Consider the following 17,236-nt stretch of genomic DNA (forward strand, 5'->3'; position numbering starts at 1 on the left):
GATCAATTAATCAAGATACAAATGCCAATACAGTAATTTAGTTGAACTTCAAGGGTCAGTCCCAGGTGATGAATTCATTGGAGGTTGCTCAGCTCATGGTCAACCGGGAAGAGAAAAAAATTACACGTTATAAACCCAGAACACGTCCTTACGACATGATTAAGAAATGTGTGAAAGTCTTTTAATGGTTATTTGTGATTGCAGACAAAACATTTAAGAAGATTAAACTTCTTAGGGCAATGGGCATAGAATTCTAGGCTTTTGGACTTCAGTTCCAAATTTCCTTATCACAAGCATCAAGTTCTAAGCAGCTAGCCAGTATTTTTACAATTAAGTATTCTTCCCCCCCCCCCCCCCCCGATAATACAGATTTCCTATGCAGGATGGTGAAACAGCTTTGAGGTATTTCCAGGATTGAGGTGATCCTGCTACAGAAGCGGCCAACAACAGAAGAAACAAAAAGTAATTTCTAAGGCACAAAACCTGAAGACTGCAGAATTTTATTGGCATTCTTCCTTCCCTAAACCAATCTGTCCTATTGAGTTCCAGAGTAATTTGACCTGCATTAATTGCCACTAACTGCTTCTCTTCTTTATCTGCTGATCTGTGCATTTTCTGCTGCTATTAAAGGCACAGACACAAAGCCAGATGGGGTTTTTTTTCCCCCCAGCCAATTAATAACCACAACCCACTAAAAAATATGACTCTGAGCTGGAGATAAAATCTCCAAGCCTCTACCACAGGTCTGTTCCACCCCATCTCTCCGTCCGAGTCTTGGCCTACACCGCAAGTATCTCAGAGCAAGTAAAGCCCCCTCCCTTTACTACATGTTTGATGCTAGGGAAACCTTGGCATTTTGAATTCCTGCTTTCCACACAGTTGTTCAGGCCACAGAACATGGGAGAAAAATGAAGTAGCAAAAACAAGCAAGAAGCTGGAAGTGATAATCCTACAGTCCTTCATTAGGCTGTTGCGATCCACAAGGCTTGAGTTCTACATTCACACTCGCCAGAACTCCAGAGCAGCATCAACAATTAATCTCACTTGGGTATGTTTAGCAAGTTGCTCACAGCTGAACCCAACACCAAGTGAATTTCTCTGCCAAGCTGCTCCTATGAGTAGGGTAGCCAGGAGGAGAGGTTAGAAAGCAAAAAAAAAAAAAAAAAAACAAGCACCAAGAACAGTGAAAGTGCAGCTGCCAGGGATGAGGATGCCTTGCCAAAGACACCTCAATCCCTGGAAGTGATGTGCCAGATCCAGTTGCGAAGCAAAACCTCAGAGCAGATTCCACCAGCTGTTCAGGAGAAAAGGCCAATGGAAACATCCTCCTCATTTGCTTCTCTCTAAGCATGTTTTCTAAGAGTTTATCACCACCCCCCATCGTATTCTGTCTTGCATTGCATTCCTGATTGGAGAAAGAGTTTCAAGCTGGCACTGGTTTGGGCACCTGAAATGTTGTTCTCCTCATCTTAAATGATATTCCCAGCCTGGCACCAACAGCTGACTACAACTTTCTGGAGGGGGTTGGAGTTAATGAACTAGCATGCCTGGAAGGCACCAGGATAAGGAAGGTTGGCAACACTTTAAGACCATGGTGTGTGTCTCTGCCAAGGTGCCAATTAAGGCAGATTAATAAAGTCTCCCATCCACCAAGAAGATATAACATGGCTCCGTTTTTCTACCAGCCTGTTCCCACGGGCGATAAAACAGCAAAGGGGCAACGTCAACCTCTCCAATTCACCTCATCCAAAGATGACTGCGAGAGAAATTGCCAGCAGAAGTCTAAGGAGTGATTCGCCAATAAAGTGCTGGTGCCACAGCCTCCAGAGATGAAAAGGATTAGCAGACAGAGTTAAGCTTTATCTTCCCATTCATCCTGTGCAGACAACTGGAGGCGGCCAGGGAGTTTCTGGAGAATCTGAAACTACCAGCAGCACAATCATCACAGGTGGATGCAGGAAGGGCAGGAAACCCATCTCTTAGCGTTAGGGCGAGTGATGGCTTATTGGACTAGATTCGTTTCTCTCAAAGGCCGAGCTGTGATTCCCTTTGGGAAATCCTCCCACTGAAATGTACATAGAAGGCATCATGAAGATGTAGATGCCACAGACTATCAGGGCGACGGTGACTAGCAAAGCAACTGACAGAGCGGCATAGAACGGCCAGCCCGAGATGGCCAGTCTCCGGGCTGATCCTGGAGGTGGGGGCCTGCCGACATCGACACTCAAACTGACAGTGTTGAGCGGAGGTCCCGGCTTCGTTCCAACTTGAGCCCCGCTTTTGTTCCCCCCTGGCAAGTAGAGCAGACCCCGCCGACGATCAAAGCGCACCGAGCCAGGGGGCACCGGCATTGCCGTGAGCTGCTCCAGCAGGTCGCGGCGGGTGGGAAGCCCCGGCAGGCCCTTGCGGGGGGTCAAGACGGTGGGTGCCCGGCAGACGGGGCAGGTGATGGCATTGACATCTTCTGAAGAGACATTGATGCGGGCCAGGCACTCCAGGCAGAAGACGTGACTGCAGCTCAGCTCCTTTGGCAGTTTAAAGAGCTGGTCGTAAGGGGTGAAGCAGATAACGCAGTCCAAGGGGCTGGGCTCAGTATTGGCCGTTTCTTCCTTGCGATCCACGGTTTCCTCCTTGGAGTCTGAACGTGGTGCTGAGGATTCAGGCTGGAAACTGACATTGTGGTGGGCCATGGCGTCACTGGCGGTTGCAACAGGCCCCAACGCTGAAAGACCCAAAGCTGAGGGACTCGGGCATCATTCTTCAACAGTCCATGCTTCCATTCAACAAACTTCAGAGGAATCGGTCAGGAACTGAGCTGACATTTCTGAAAAGGACAGAAAGAGGACAAAAGGTCAGCAGTGATGATAACCTGCTCCCAACCCACAATGTACCAGGAGCACGGCCACCTTTGTCAAGTAGATTCAAAGGGAGGTGCTCCAGTTTGCCTGCAATACCAAGATAAGATATTAAAACAGGGGAAGAATTGCAAATTACAGCAGTTTTCAAAAGCACAGCCCCGTCCAGTGGAAGACATGGGTTTTTTTTTTCTTTTGTACATGCAGCTTTTGTGATAGATGTTATGCCTTTTGCCACGAAGGCTTTGAATTCGTAATGCTTGGTTAACGCCCAAACTTAGTCACCGCAGGCCATAGGTCTAGAAAAAGACAGGTGAAATGGAGCAAAAGCTTTCTGCTGACTTTTTAATTACAGCAAAGGTTTATAGAACAAGAGTTGCCAAACATCTCATCTTACCCTCATCCTCAGCATCTAAACTACACTATACTTCAGACCTTTTTTTTTTTTTGTCATCTTTATTATTTGTGTGCTTCCAGTCAGTCTTGACTCCTAATGACCATCTGAACAAGTTCATATACTTTTTTGGGCAATATTTTTTAAAGTTGTTTGCCACCACCCTCATCTAGGACGAGAGAGATAGATAGAGAGGGAGGGAGGGAGGGAGGGAGGGAGGGAGGGAGAGAGAGAGAGAGAGAGAGAGAGAGAGAGAGAGACGGGGAGAGAGAGAGAGAGAGAGAGAGAGAGAGCCCAACTCACCAGCTGGCTTCATGTCCAAGACTAGACCTCGAACTCATGGTCTCATGGTTTCTAGCTCAGTGCCCTTAACTACTACCCCAAATTGGCTCTCTGATATCATAGTCCTTTGCTGTCTCTGATCTTAAATGCCAGCTATATCAGCTTTTCTCCTCCTACTTCTTCTCCTCATGGAAGAAGCTACTAGCTGGGGAATTCTAGGAACTGAAGTCCACACATCTTAAAGTTGCTGAGACTGAGAAATATTGATCTACATCCTTAGCAGTTCTCCTAATGTTATCCTAGTCTCTTTTTTTCTAACCCTAAACCTTTCATTGCTTTTGTGGCCTCAGCCTTTAAAGAAGCACTAAAGGATTTAGAAGATGATCTAAACTAAGTAATTATACTTTGCGGCATCTCCTTTGGAAAAGAATAGGGAAAACCTGAATATATGTCAAGGTATTGATTTAACAGCTAACCAGCTTATGTAATGTAAGATTTAATTTGTAACGATGGGAATGATTCAGCAGGGTCTGTGTCTCTTTAAGAGCCTTTGTATAAAGGGAAGGCTCCGCTGATGTGTTCCCTCTCTTCCGTTTCTTTCTGTAACTCTGGTTTGTTGGATCCTGCTGCATTAGCACGCGTATGTATATTGTTCCTAGTGTATGATATTGTAGATATAGTATATATATTATACTATAGTAGATATAGTAAACCACCATTTACTATAGACCACTGTTTACTGTGTTTACTCCTGGGTTATCTCGCACAATAAGACTGTGTACACTCTGACAATACAGATGATTAGAGAAGCTGCTCCATGAATTATCTTTCATTGAGCAACTAACTTCTCAACTGTGTGACAAATGTGGTATAACTGAAAAATAAGGGGCATTTCAATTAAAATTATACGACTTGATATTTACAGCAATCTGGTTCCCCAGTCACACATATGCCTCTTAAGAGAAAAGCACAACTTGCTTGTATCTTCTGGATTACTTTTGGAGAGAGGCTGCAAGGTCGGAGGGCAATGCAGGGAGATCATTATCTGCACTGGATGAGAAGGGGGGGGGAAATCCTTCATGAGAAACTTCCTGCTGCAAGGCAAAATAGTCATCACTGGTGCTAAATATAAAGTGGGAGGTTATGGGTTTCGCAGCCCTACAACATTCAGGGATGTGAGATGGAGACAAAACACATATGCTCACCTACTCACGGATTCAGTTCAAGACAACCTGGAGAACACGTGGGCTGTAAAAAGAATAATGTCCACAAGTCATTCTAATGGTCAACCACTGTGTATGTGTAGCGAGCAACAAAAGAGGAATGACAACTAGGCAATAAGAGCGCATGGACAATATGGTTGTTGGACTCTGTGTCCTCTCAGTGTAGATTTCATTTGGGAAAGCTAATTTAATCGCTTGCAAAGGGATGTTTCTGGCATGAATGGGGACCGAGTATGGAGACATTCACCAATGGCATCATTATCTGGCATAAACAAAAATGCCTGGTCCCACCTTAGTGTAACACAGGGGCAGGAAAGCCATTATTGGTCCAGTGGTTAAGGTGCCAAGCTAGAAACCAGGAGGCTGTGAGTTCTAGTCCGAACTTAGGCATGAAAGCTGGCTGGGAGACTTCAGGCCAGCTACTCTCTCTCAACACAACTCGCCTCACAGGGTCGTTGTGGAGAAAATAAGAGGAAACGGGAGTGTTAGGTATCTTCGCCACATTGAATTATTTATAACACTAATAACAAAAGTGAGATATAAATAAATGACCATCCCAATCCCTCAGATATGTCTGGCAAGATCCCTTGCTTGGCAACAACGTGAACAATGCTGGAGTTATTCTATGCCAGTGGTTCTCAACCTGTGGGTCGGGACCCCATTTGGGGTCGAACGACCATTTCACGGGGGTCGCCAAACAACGCAGTCCGCCATTTTTTCCCCCTTTTCCTTAGCTGTGCTACTCCCTTTTATTCTATTGGCTTTTGAAAGCCAATAGAATAGACTCTCTTGAATAGAGTCTAATTCTATTGGCTTTCAAAAGCCAATAGGAATTGTCCAGGCTGTCTCTGCCCTGCTGTGCCCGCCAAAAATCCCATTCTGCAAACGGTGCTGCAGAATGAGAAGTTGAGTAGTCCTCGACTTATGACCGGTTGAATAGTCCTCGACTTACAACCGGTTGGGGGTCACAGCATTAAAAAGGTTGGGAACCACTGTTCTATGCTGATCTGAGGTGGGACATGAATAAAAAGGAATGGGCTTTCCTTTCAAAAAGACCCCCCTTTTAAAAGAAAATGAGACTATAGTTCAAGTACCCTGACCTTTCCCAATTGCTCCACTGCTGCACTATTACGTTCAACAAAGAAGATGTAAGTTACTCTCTCAAAATGATAGTCCATCTCTGAGATGAACAGGCTTAATCCTGAATGATGAGGAATGCTGGAGAGGACGGGTTATTTTAAGAGAAAACTAAGGAAAAATGAGATGGAGAGCTCCAGCTAATTAGAAGACAGGGGTCAAAAAAATAATAAAGGGGAGATAGTAGAGCTAAGCCTAAATAACCTTTCAAACTTCTCTCCATCTGATCTGTAGGGTGAACTGGATGCTTTTTCTGTTTCTCAAGGTCAGGGCTCCTTTCCTCCCTCACCAAGGTCTAGCTATGTGGTTGCTAAGAGTCAACAACGTAATGGTAGGTAAACAATCAACCAAGCCTTAACGCTAAAAAGGCCCAAGGAAGACATTTCCTCATGAGATCTTTCCTCAGGACTGAACTAAAGCAAGGAAGGCTGCAGGACAGATACTGGCAAAGTTACAGCCTTTGGCCCCACTGTGAATAAATAAAAACAAGAGCACCCCAAGTCCCCAAAAGGCTCTTTGTTCCTTTTTTTTTTTTTTTTTTTGCCTACCACGAGCGATAAAATCTCACATCCAGAAAGTTTTTGCCCAACCGGAGATACATTTGCACAGTCGAGTTCTGAGAACTTTTTAATTAATGAATAATTCAGTAATGTGAATATGACAGAGCTGTGTCATGCAGAATGCATTCAGATTTATCTCTGTGGTCACAGAAGTCAATAATGGGAAAAGTTTTTTGGTAGTACACAAAAAGAACAAGAGCCCAATCCACTCCCGGTCATTTCTCTTTTACAACAATTTCTAAAACCATTTTTCCCCTCCAGCTGAATGACAACTGGGAGAAAAATCTATTCTGACATTGGTAGAAATAATACTGAAGAGGCATCTGACTAAACATTAGAACTTCCCTAATAATTACAGCAATTAGAGAGGAATCTAACAGGCTTAGGAGCTGCTATGTTTTCTTTCCCAGGAAAGGAAGGAACTTTAAAAATGCATCTTGCACTATAGATCCTATACTGAGTTGTGGGTTGGACTAAATGACCTCCAAGATACATTTTGGCTCAAAACAGCCTCCTACAACTATTGTCTTCCTGCAATTATTATGCACAAACAATAATCAAATCAATCACAACATAATTTTTCTTTCTAATTATTATCAACAAACATCTCACCCAACAAATGAGCTAAGATAAAGGATTATCTAAGGCAGTGGTTCTCAACTTGTGGGTCGGGACCCCATTTGGGGTCAAACGACCATTTCACGGGGGTCGCCAAACAACGCAGTCCGCCATTTTTCCCCCTTTTCCTTAGCTGTGCTACTCCCTTTTATTCTATTGGCTTTTGAAAGCCAATCGAATAGACTCTCTTGAATAGAGTCTAATTCTGTTGGCTTTCAAAAGCCAATAGGAATTGTCCAGGCTGTCTCTACCCTGCTGAGCCCGCCAAAAGTCCCATTCTGCAAACGGTGCTGCACCAGTTGAGTAGTCCTCGACTTATGACCGGTTGAGTAGTCCTCGACTTACGGCCGGTGGGGGTCGAAGCATTAAAAAGGTTGAGAACCACTGATCTAAGGCCACTGTTTGGCTCCAAAGTGGGAATCAGACTTCAACTTTCTGCCAGCCAAACTCGCTCCCACTTACCAGAGGGGGGAGATGCTGTTGCTCAGTTAGCACAGCATACACCTTATGTGCCAGATGTTCCTGGTTCAGGCTGTGGCATTTCCTGTTAAAAACATCAGGGAGCAAGGCTTGATGAACCACTGTCAGAAGAGAAGCAGTGACGAGGATGGAGAAATAGGGCTGCTCCTCACGTTGGGAAATGCAAAAAAGTATGTTAGGGTCAAGTCTGACGGCTTCATGGTAGCCCTTTGGTGCTCTGCAAACATTTCTTCAGTAGGCAGTAGGTTGGCAGACCTGTGCAAGGCATCCTGGGAAGAGTCAGACTGCAGCTGTGAAGGGGTGGTAGGGTTTTACATTGTGGATTTTTAATGTTGTAAGCCACCTGTAATCACCATGTACGAGTTTAATAAATAAATTTGCAGCAAGTATTGGTCAGTTTTTTCAGGCGTAAATAGGACAAGAAAGGCCATCAAATCTGGGTTGCAAAAACCCAGATGGCCACTAGATGGCATCAAGGGGATTATCCCTGCCATCCTCTAGCACAGTGGTTCTCAGCCTGTGGGTCGGGACCCCATTTGGGGTCGAACGACCATTTCACGGGGGTCGCCAAACAACGCAGTCCGCCATTTTTTTCCCCTTTTCCTTAGCTTCTTGAATAGAGTCTAATTCTATTGGCTTTCAAAAGCCAATAGGAATTGTCCAGGCTGTCTCTGCCCTGCTGAGCCTGCCAAAAGTCCCATTCTGCAAACGGTGCTGCACCAGTTGAGTAGTCCTCGACTTACAACCAGTTGAGTAGTCCTCGACTTACGACCGGTTGGGGTCGTGGCATTAAAAAGGTTGAGAACCACTGCTCTAGAAGCAGTCTGGATTTTGGCAGTCCAGATCTTATCACCTTAGGACAGAGGGCTATGTAGCCTCAACAAAAGAGGTAGTTAATAAATAATAAAGAAACCAACTATCCCACAATCTGAATCCATTATTTTCTGTAATTCAATTGTGGGCCTTTCAGCTGTTGAAGAAATCCAATTCTCAGCCAAACCTCCACCGACACAGGCATTGCAGAAAGAGGCTGTAAGTGTAGGGCAGCAACATCTGGAGGACTGTAGGTTCTTCACCAATGGTTTAATGGAATTTCCCTTTTATCTACCATCTTTGCAAACTCTCAAACACGGAACGTGTGAAACTGCCCGATCTTAAGTGCTCACTGGCAGCAGTTTTCCAGTCTCAGACAGGAATCCTTCCCAACCCTACCCCAGTAGAGAATATTATTTTCTAATATTTTCTTCCCTGAAGAAAAATATTTTCTAATATTTTCTTCCCTGAGTGGCTTGATCAGTAACAGAAAACCCAAGCGGCCTCAAAGTCTGGGCACATTGGAGTATTGGTCAATAACCCATTAGCATGCAGGAGCGCTGACCGCCTTGACAGCAGATCAGCTTATTCAAGGTTACAGAGAAGGTCAGCTGTCTGGTTCGATAGGCACACAGGCACCTGCACTTCATTCAAAAGGGAACTCCTGGGACACTGGAGCATCTGTCAAGTGAAGGCTGGGGGAAGGCAAAGACAGCAATTGCAAGTTCAATCAGGAATTCTCCACACTTGGCAACCTGAAATTTACAGCTCCTGGTATGTTTGGTCTTTGCAGATCACTGACTTTGGTCTCCCAACAGCTGCTTCCTGGAGCTTTCTTGAAAGGCTTCCAAAGAATAATCTTTCTTCTGCATTTTTTTTTTTTTTTTTGGACAGGGGCAAACACATGCCAGGGGAAACAAGGTACTACCATAGGAACACTAGCGGGCATTTCTTAAGGGCGAGGGTGGGAGATTTAAGCTGAGAAGAAGCTTGTCTCTGTCTCTTAACCCCTTTTTTAAACTAGCACCTGAAATAACCCAATCTCTGGGCACAGGTGTAAGGTGATTGCTTCTTCTGCAGGAATTGGAGTCCAAATTCCCAAGCAGGTGACCTTTTTTTTCAGATCCTGCTTCCAGATCCAGCACAATACTATATGGAACATATGTGGGTGAGAAAGAGTGCCTCTGAGCATAAATAGTGTGCAGCACGCTTGCAGCACTGAAGAGCTACACAGATCTTCTATAACCCACATGGGATTTGCTAGAAGATGGGGTTTCCAAATAGCCTGGGCTCCAATGCATCTAATTTGAAGAATGTTATCTTTCCTGAGTTTTAGCCAATGGCAGCACCTGTCTGACCTTGGCTGGATCCCTGGAGGAAAAATTTCCCTGGAATACCTAAAATGTAGGCTAGACTGGAAAGTTGAAAACCACCAGCAAAGCAAATACAGGTAAATCCCTTCTATTCTCTTGCTGAGAAATCTGCATAGTCGAGTCCAAGACACTCTTAGGTGTTGAGCTTGACTTTATGGTATCGTACTGAACAAAAAAACAACCACTTCCTCACCCTCAAAGGCCCGGAGAAGCCGATTCCAACTTTTCAGTTAGGTAACAGAAATGATCCTCCAAGGCTTTCCTGCATACATGAGGACTAGAAATGTGTCCTTTTGAAACACTTTTGCTTGGTATTCCACCCGGGAGTCCTAAACAGCAGCTTGAAATTCGGCATATCCAAATCACGCATGGCACCTACTCCTTCTCATGGTGCAGAGGAGAGCAAATTCAAAGCCCAGAAGGAGCCGTGGGGCCCTGGCATCCTTCGCACCCGGTCCCCTCATTTGCGGGTGGAATAAACTTCCCACGTTAGGAACGTTTCCCCAACGATATTTGGTCCTCGCTTCCATATGGAGCTCCTTTCAGCTAGTGAGAAAGCCCGCTAGCCCCACCGCGACCTTCTGCCGGGCTCCTAAGGCCGCTGCGGGGCCGAAGCTCCCCCCCTTCCCTCTCTCCCGTCCCACCCAGCGCGCCGGCCAAGTCTTACCAGTCTGGAGACGCGGGCGGGCCTTCCTCGAGCTGCGCGCCAGCTGCTCTGCTCTCGCCCTCCTAGCGCTCCCGGCTTTTTCTGCCGCGCCTCCGCAGCCGTCTGCCGGTCCCGGCCGCCGTTTGCTCTTGGCCACTCCCTGCCACTGGAATCTGCCCCCTGGAGAGAGCGTATTCCTCGGGCACACCCCGTCTCAGGGCTCCACCTGCTCTGGGGAGCGGCGGGGGTGACCGAGCCGGTACCGCCGCATTCTCTCCCGGAGGAGGGATTAGTTGGCGCGTAATCCTCCGTCAAAGTGGCCCGCGTGTTCTGGCTGACCCTCATCCCCGGCCAAGTGCGGATTTATGGCCCCTTTCTCTCACCTGAGGCTCTCCGGGGCCCTCTGCCTAGGAAATCGCCCTCCTTGCGGGGGACCCGCCGCAAATCTAGCAGTGTCTTTTCACCAGACGGACGTAAGTAGGTTTCTTTCGCGCCTTCATGCGGGAGGGGACTTGAATAGCCCTGTTCCGGAAGATGGTTTGCCTTCTGCCCTTCCGATGGGCTTGCAAATTCCATTCATAATTGTAGAAGCCTCCGGGGGCCGCCTGGCTGCGGTCAGAGACCACAGAAGTCCGATGTGTTAGAAATCTTCCACTCCTACCAGACCCTCCAGGGAGAACCGGCTTAAATTTCCCGAGTCTGCTGCTGGAATTTTTCCAGCCCCGTTGGCTGCAGACAGAAGCCCCTAGTACCTACTTAACGGATCCACGTGCCTCTGTCCGGTGCAAACAACACACCTGTGATTCACCTAAATCACCATTTACGTGATCAAATCTACTTAGGGAGTGAGGTGTTTTAACACACTGAGTCAACCAGAAATTACTTTTTGCACACCAAACCACTTGTTCATATACCACATTTCCTTCGCGTCTTGAATTACTGTTTCTTAATTTGTCTGAGGCTCCGAACCATAATCCAATCCAATGGCTTGCATTTACACCACATCCTAAGCCAGAAAGCTAACCCAGTTTAGCATGTGTTGTGAATTAAGCCAGAGAGTAACAAGGCAGTGAAACAGACAAATTAGCAATCAAATGTTTGGTTAGAGGGTAGTGGTGCAGCTGGAAACCTCATAGGTAACTCATACAATAGCTGTGCTTGCACTACATGTTTTCCATGTTTAACCACATTTACTTAATCAGCCCAATTTTCAAGGTTTTCATGACAAACTGAACTACAGATTACATGTGAATGCAGAATACAGTTTGCCCAAAGAAGCATAAAGTGAGAACAGACTTAGAATGCAGGTTTGCTTGCAAAAATCACCAACTTGAAACAGAGAGATGATAGATAGATAGATAGATAGATAGATAGATAGATAGATAGATAGATAGATAGAGAGAGAGAGAGAGAGAGAGAGAGAGATAGATAGATAGATAGATAGATAGATAGATAGATAGATAGATAGATAGATATGCAAATAGCATATATGGAGTCAGACCTTGCACAATGACAAAACCAGTAATTATCAAATAATTCTCCATCTTTTACATAGTTTAATACGCTGACAATACATTTTACTACATTCACCGAAAGAGTTTTAAAAGTCCAAGAATTTGTCAGTATCCAAAATCTTTCTAATAAGTATCATCCAGAGGTAAACTTTTTTCTTTATGAAACAGCTAGGTAAAATGGGATTTTGTTTCTGGAAGTAAAAGGGCTAAATACCATTTTTATTGGTAATGTTTTTGCCAAATTACTCCAGTCTCTAAGATAATTGGTGGGAGAAGAATGCATAAAGATTGTCTTCTCCCTGTGCTCATCTTTCAAAATATCACACAATGAAGCCATTTTAATCTCCTAGCATACATGCCCTCCTCTAGTCATAATCTCCCATCCAGTTCCTCTCTTCTTCTGCCTCCTTTTATCCTGTCTTCTTCCTCCACTAATGTTCTAAGTTCACACATTGTAGTAAATCACTGGTTACAGTTCTTACTTTATTGAATAAGCCACAATTGGATGGGTTTCCATTCCATATAATGGGAGATTTCCCCAACTATAACACTCTAGATACGTGGACACCACCTCCCAGAATTCTCAGCAACGGTGGCTAAGGAATTATGGGAGTTAAAGTCCATAGATCTGGAAAGCATCTGGATTGGGGAAGCTGCAGTAAATTATAAACCACTGCTCATAAACCACACTTGGCTGGTTTCATGTGATACACTAGGTCAGAACTCAAGAAGCCACATTATGACATGGCATGTTGTATTAAGCAGGCCAGAATATTTCAGCTGTTTTCAACCAACATACACTTGGGTTATCAGGTAGCCATGTCTTCTCTTTGAAAGACTGTTCAGCCATTATCCACTCTAGGGATAAGAACCTGAAACAAGATTTGAAGTTACAATGGCACTGAAAAAAAAATGACCAATTTTCACACAACCATTGCAGCATCCCCAGAGCCACTGGATCAGAATTTGGATGCTTGGCAACTGGCTCATATTTATGATGGTTGCAGTGTCCCTGGGTCATGTGATCACCTTTTGTGACCTTCTGATAAGCAAAGCCAAGGGGGAAGCTGGACTTACTTTACAATCATGTTACTAACTTAACAACTGCAGTGATTCACTTATCAGCTGCAGCAAGAAAGGATGTGAAATGGGGCAAAAGTCACTTGACAATTGTCTCACTTAGTGACAGAAATTTTGGGCTCAATTGTAGTTGTAAGATGAGGACTACTTGTACAGCCTGATCATAGGGGTAGAAGAGATATAATCTTTTGGTTCCTTTAAGAAGATCTGCACAGCCTCTAAAATTCAGGGGTAGGCAACCTGGGCTCTTTTATGACTCGTGGACTTCAACTCCCAGAATTCCTGAGCCAGCCCTGCTGAGGGGAAAGGGAGAGGTTTCCAAGCTGAGCCATGCTGGCTCAGGAATTCTGGGAGTTGAAGTCCATGAGTCATAAAAGAGCCAAACTTGCCTACCCCTGGTCTAAATAAGTGGTTCTTAACCTTTTTGAAGGAATCACCCCTTGAGCCAATGAGAAAGTTGTCATCGCCCCCCTCCCCCAACATAATCTCTCAATCACAACATAGGAAATAATTCTTCAATTTATGCAAACCCTTTTTTTTGTTTTCTTTAAAATTGTCATCAGGACATATTGATGCAAATAATTTATTTCCAGTCTTTTTCCCATATCTCCCATATTCTGGCCAATGGCGTGCCACTGTATGGGTAGAGGCTGCTGCACAACGCGCATGAAGATAAGCGATGCGTATTCACATATGTACAGCATTCTGTACTGAAGCTAGTTGGAGGAACATTTGAAAACACAATTCAATCCACTAATAGCGAGCGATCTGATGTTTTTGTACAACAGACATACAGCGATTCACTGTATGAAAAAGTCTCAAAAGTGTCCCCAAAACGTCTTGCTCCATCACCCCCATTCTCCCCCTTTTTGTTCCATTACCCCCCTGAAAAATGAAATTGCCCCCTGGGGGGCAATATCGCCCAAGTTAAGAACCACTGGTCTAAATGAATGGGCTGCAACTCCCAGCATTGCAGCCCAGAGAGGCTGGGGCTAAGGGGAATTTTAATCCTACTCTGAGACTTTCAGTCTGGAGAAGGCCTCTTCAGATTGTCTATACAGGTTCACTTACCACCAAATCATTTGTGTGTCTGGAAGCAAACATGTCTTTCACAGCTGTCTTTGAGGGGAGGGGGTTCTTAACATTATTTTTCTTTTAGTGCACAGACTTCTGCAGTGTTTCTTACACAAGAAAATGCCTGAGTCTGTAGAAAAACATTCCTTTATTTTGCATCACGTGGTCTCATCGCCGAACCCTGTCAGTACTTAAGTTCCTGTTTGTTTGTTTTTATGAGAATTGAGTATTCACAGGAATGGCCCTGAGGTGCCTCTGGGTTACAGCCATTATATGTGAGAAAGGTGAATTAAACCAACATTTCCAGCAGCAGCAACATCAAAGGCAGTTCAAGATGAGAGATTAAATTCCAGGGTGGTCTCTGTTCAAGTTTGACTTCTCCAACCGGCTTACACCAGGAAGCCAAACCAGATCTCAAAAATGAACCAGGTTTCTTTCTTTTCAGGAAAACTCAACTGATCCTCCACCCAACTAGGGGAAAATGCCAAATGAGAGATTGGGAGAGCAACCTAAACTTGTGTAAAGCAGAAGAAATATAGGGCACTTTTTTTTTTTTTTGCACACTTGTTCCCCCTCCCACCAACCTTTCTCCACAAATCTTCTAAGAGTAACTGAGTCCTATTTTACAGGCCAGAAAGAAATCATTTTCCTGTTGCTTCCAATACTAGGTCTTCACTACAGCCAGCCACCATGATTAAAGAAGGGTGCCACCTACTGGTTCACCTTTTCATGAGAAATCAAGCAAGCCTACACGTCTATGGAGATTCTCAGTCTTGTGAAAAAGCACCTCTGGGATTCTTGCCTCTTGAAAAAGCACCTTTGGGATAAGCGAGCCTACAGATCTGAGAATTGTTGAACAGCAGCTCCCAGGTCTGAGACTCCCCACCACATAGAAGTTACCTTAGGAACATGGACAAAGGAATGGTATAAACTGGCTATGATAATGCTAACCGAAGTGTAACACGTCTGCAGGACACCAGATTAGAACTGTCCTTTTTTAAACAAGAGACATCCAATATCCAGTCCTTGATTGTCTTTTGTACAGTGACCCCACTGCTACAAGGTAGTTTTGCATTTTAAGGCTGCCTTTGAACATGTTTTTCAGCATCTAGCCTCACAGGTGTGGTAATTATCCCCTATTCAAGGACATGCCAGATCTCAGATCTGCAGGGGTGGCTAGGCATGGGGGACCCTTTCTCTTAGGCCAGGGGTAGGCAACCTTGGCTCTTTTATGACTGGTGGACTTCAACTCCCAGAATTCCTGAGCCAGCCATGCTGAGGGGAAAGGGAGAGATTTCCAAGCTGAGCCATGCTGGCTCAGGAATTCTGGGAGTTGAAGTCCACCAGTCATAAAAGAGCCAAGGTTGCCTATCTGTCTTAGGGAAAACATTGTGAGAGAAATGGTTGAGTTTTCAAAGTGCCTTGTTCTGTTGAGTGATCAGCTAAAGCAAATTCCTAGATTTTTAAGTACCACTGATATGCCGAAAGATTTTAGATTTCCAATATTTTGTAAAAAGAAAAAAGAAAACAAACCTAGGCACTAATAGCAGCTGTTAATACTGTAGAGTAGTCCTTGACTTACAACCATTCATTTAGTGACGGAAATTGCAATGGCATTGAAAAAAGTGACTTAGGACTGTTGTAGCATTCCCTACAATCACACAGTCAAACTTTGGGTGCTTGGCAACGGGCATGTATTTACAACAGGGGTCATGTGATCACCATTTATGACCTTCCCCGCTTGATTCCAACAAGCAAAGTCAATGGGAGAAGCAGGGTTCTTTTAACCACTGAATGATCTGCTTAACAATGGTAGTAAAAAAGATCATAAAATCAGGCATGACTTACTAACAACCACCTTGTTTAGCAATGGAATCCTGGTCCCTGTCATGATTGTAAGTTGAGGACTTCTTACAGATGCACTGAGACAATGTGGGCCTAAGTCAGGGGTCTTCAAACTTGGCCCTTTTATGACTTGTGGACTTCAGGTCCCAGAATTCCTCAGCCAGCGTGCTTGGCTGAGGAATTCTGGCAGTTGAAGTCCACAAGTCATAAAAGGGCCAAGTTTGAAGACCCCAGGCCTAAGGAGAGAGTTGTTCTGGTCCCAAGGAGAGAGTTCACTTCCACTTAATTAACACAGAAGCACAATTTCAGCAAATCTTTGGTGAGCTATTTTAGCAAAGTAATGATGTTTATAGTTCAATTGAAATTTACAAGAGCTTTAAAGGACTGCATGCAGCAGGAGTATCCAGGGAGATGGAAGTTGATAAAAAATAAAAATCAAGACGGGGAGTTGTGACTGTGCAATTGAATCCTCATGTCTTCTTTCCATGCATCACACATTTAATGCATGTAAAACATGGGGCATCCCTTCTGCAATTTGGCTGCTCCGTTGACTTTTGTGCCGTCTACAAATATCCCTTGTTGAACTATTACCATGGAAGACTCCTGGGTTTTTTTTTTTCTTTTTTTAAAAAAAGGCCAATTCAGAAGCATTCTTTGAAAATATTGAGGTTTCTACATTACTCTGAGTCACATTGTGGGTTGGTTGAGTTTCAAACCCTGTTTTGTAACCAATTCAATAAACCATGGTTTACTGTCAGTCCTTAATATGAAGCCTGAGAGAACCACTCACCTTATGGACAAAGCCCTTGGCATCCATTCTCCCAGCCAGTCACCGAGCCCTCCTCTTGTTGTTAGTTGCGAAGTTGTGTCTTACCCATCACGACCCCATGGACAACATTCCTCCAGGCCTTCCTGTCCTCTACCATCTTCTGGAGCCCATTTAAGCTCACAACTACTGCTTCAGTGACTCCATCCAGCCACCTCATTCCCCCTTCTTCTATTGCCCTCAATCTTTCCCAGCATCAGGCTCTTCTCCAGTGAGTCCTTCCTTCTCATGAGGTGGCCAAAGTATTTGAGTTTCAACTTCAGGGTCTGGCCTTCTAAAGAGCAATCAGGGTTGATCTCCTCTAGGACTGACCGGTTTGATCACCTTGTAGTCCAGGGGATTCGCAGGAGTCTTCTCCAGTGAGCCCTCCTAACTCCTCCTTTTATATGTATGTATGTATGTATGTATGTATGTATCTATCTATCTATCTATCTATCTATCTATCTATCTATCTATCTATCTATCTATTTATTTAAAAGTGGGGCGTTAATACAAAGCAGAGCAAAGCCCCAACTT

General features: G+C 44.6%; 1 protein-coding gene across 6 annotated transcripts; it reads right to left on the minus strand.

Annotated features, from left to right (window-relative positions):
- Nucleotides 1–339: 339 nt before the first annotated feature.
- Nucleotides 340–10,530, minus strand: RNF225 (ring finger protein 225). 6 transcript variants are annotated; one of them, XR_005558824.1, is made up of 4 exons: nucleotides 10,403–10,484; nucleotides 7,532–7,613; nucleotides 4,737–4,779; nucleotides 2,688–2,824 (listed from the first exon to the last, which is right to left on the minus strand). XR_005558824.1 is itself a non-coding variant. In XM_039360951.1 (3 exons), the coding sequence occupies exon 3, from the start codon at nucleotides 2,688–2,690 to the stop codon at nucleotides 1,986–1,988; it is 705 nt and encodes a 234-aa protein (XP_039216885.1). In that variant the 5' UTR covers nucleotides 2,691–2,824; nucleotides 4,737–4,779; nucleotides 10,403–10,492; the 3' UTR covers nucleotides 340–1,985. The 6 variants fall into 6 exon arrangements, 4 of the variants coding, with proteins under 4 accessions (XP_039216885.1, XP_039216884.1, XP_039216886.1 ...); XR_005558823.1 differs by having other exon boundaries at nucleotides 7,532–7,892; nucleotides 10,403–10,476; XM_039360951.1 differs by lacking the exon at nucleotides 7,532–7,613 and having other exon boundaries at nucleotides 340–2,824; nucleotides 10,403–10,492.
- Between the last annotated feature and the right edge of the window lie 6,706 nt (nucleotides 10,531–17,236).

Source organism: Crotalus tigris, unplaced genomic scaffold (genome assembly GCF_016545835.1).
Source record: "Crotalus tigris isolate CLP2741 ecotype Arizona unplaced genomic scaffold, ASM1654583v1 scf7180000019189.1338056, whole genome shotgun sequence".
NCBI classification, from domain to species: domain Eukaryota; kingdom Metazoa; phylum Chordata; class Lepidosauria; order Squamata; family Viperidae; genus Crotalus; species Crotalus tigris.

Bases quoted from the DNA above. Each gene is read 5' to 3' on its own strand.
- RNF225 (XM_039360952.1), bottom strand. From the start codon at position 2,690: ATGGCCCACCACAATGTCAGTTTCCAGCCTGAATCCTCAGCACCACGT.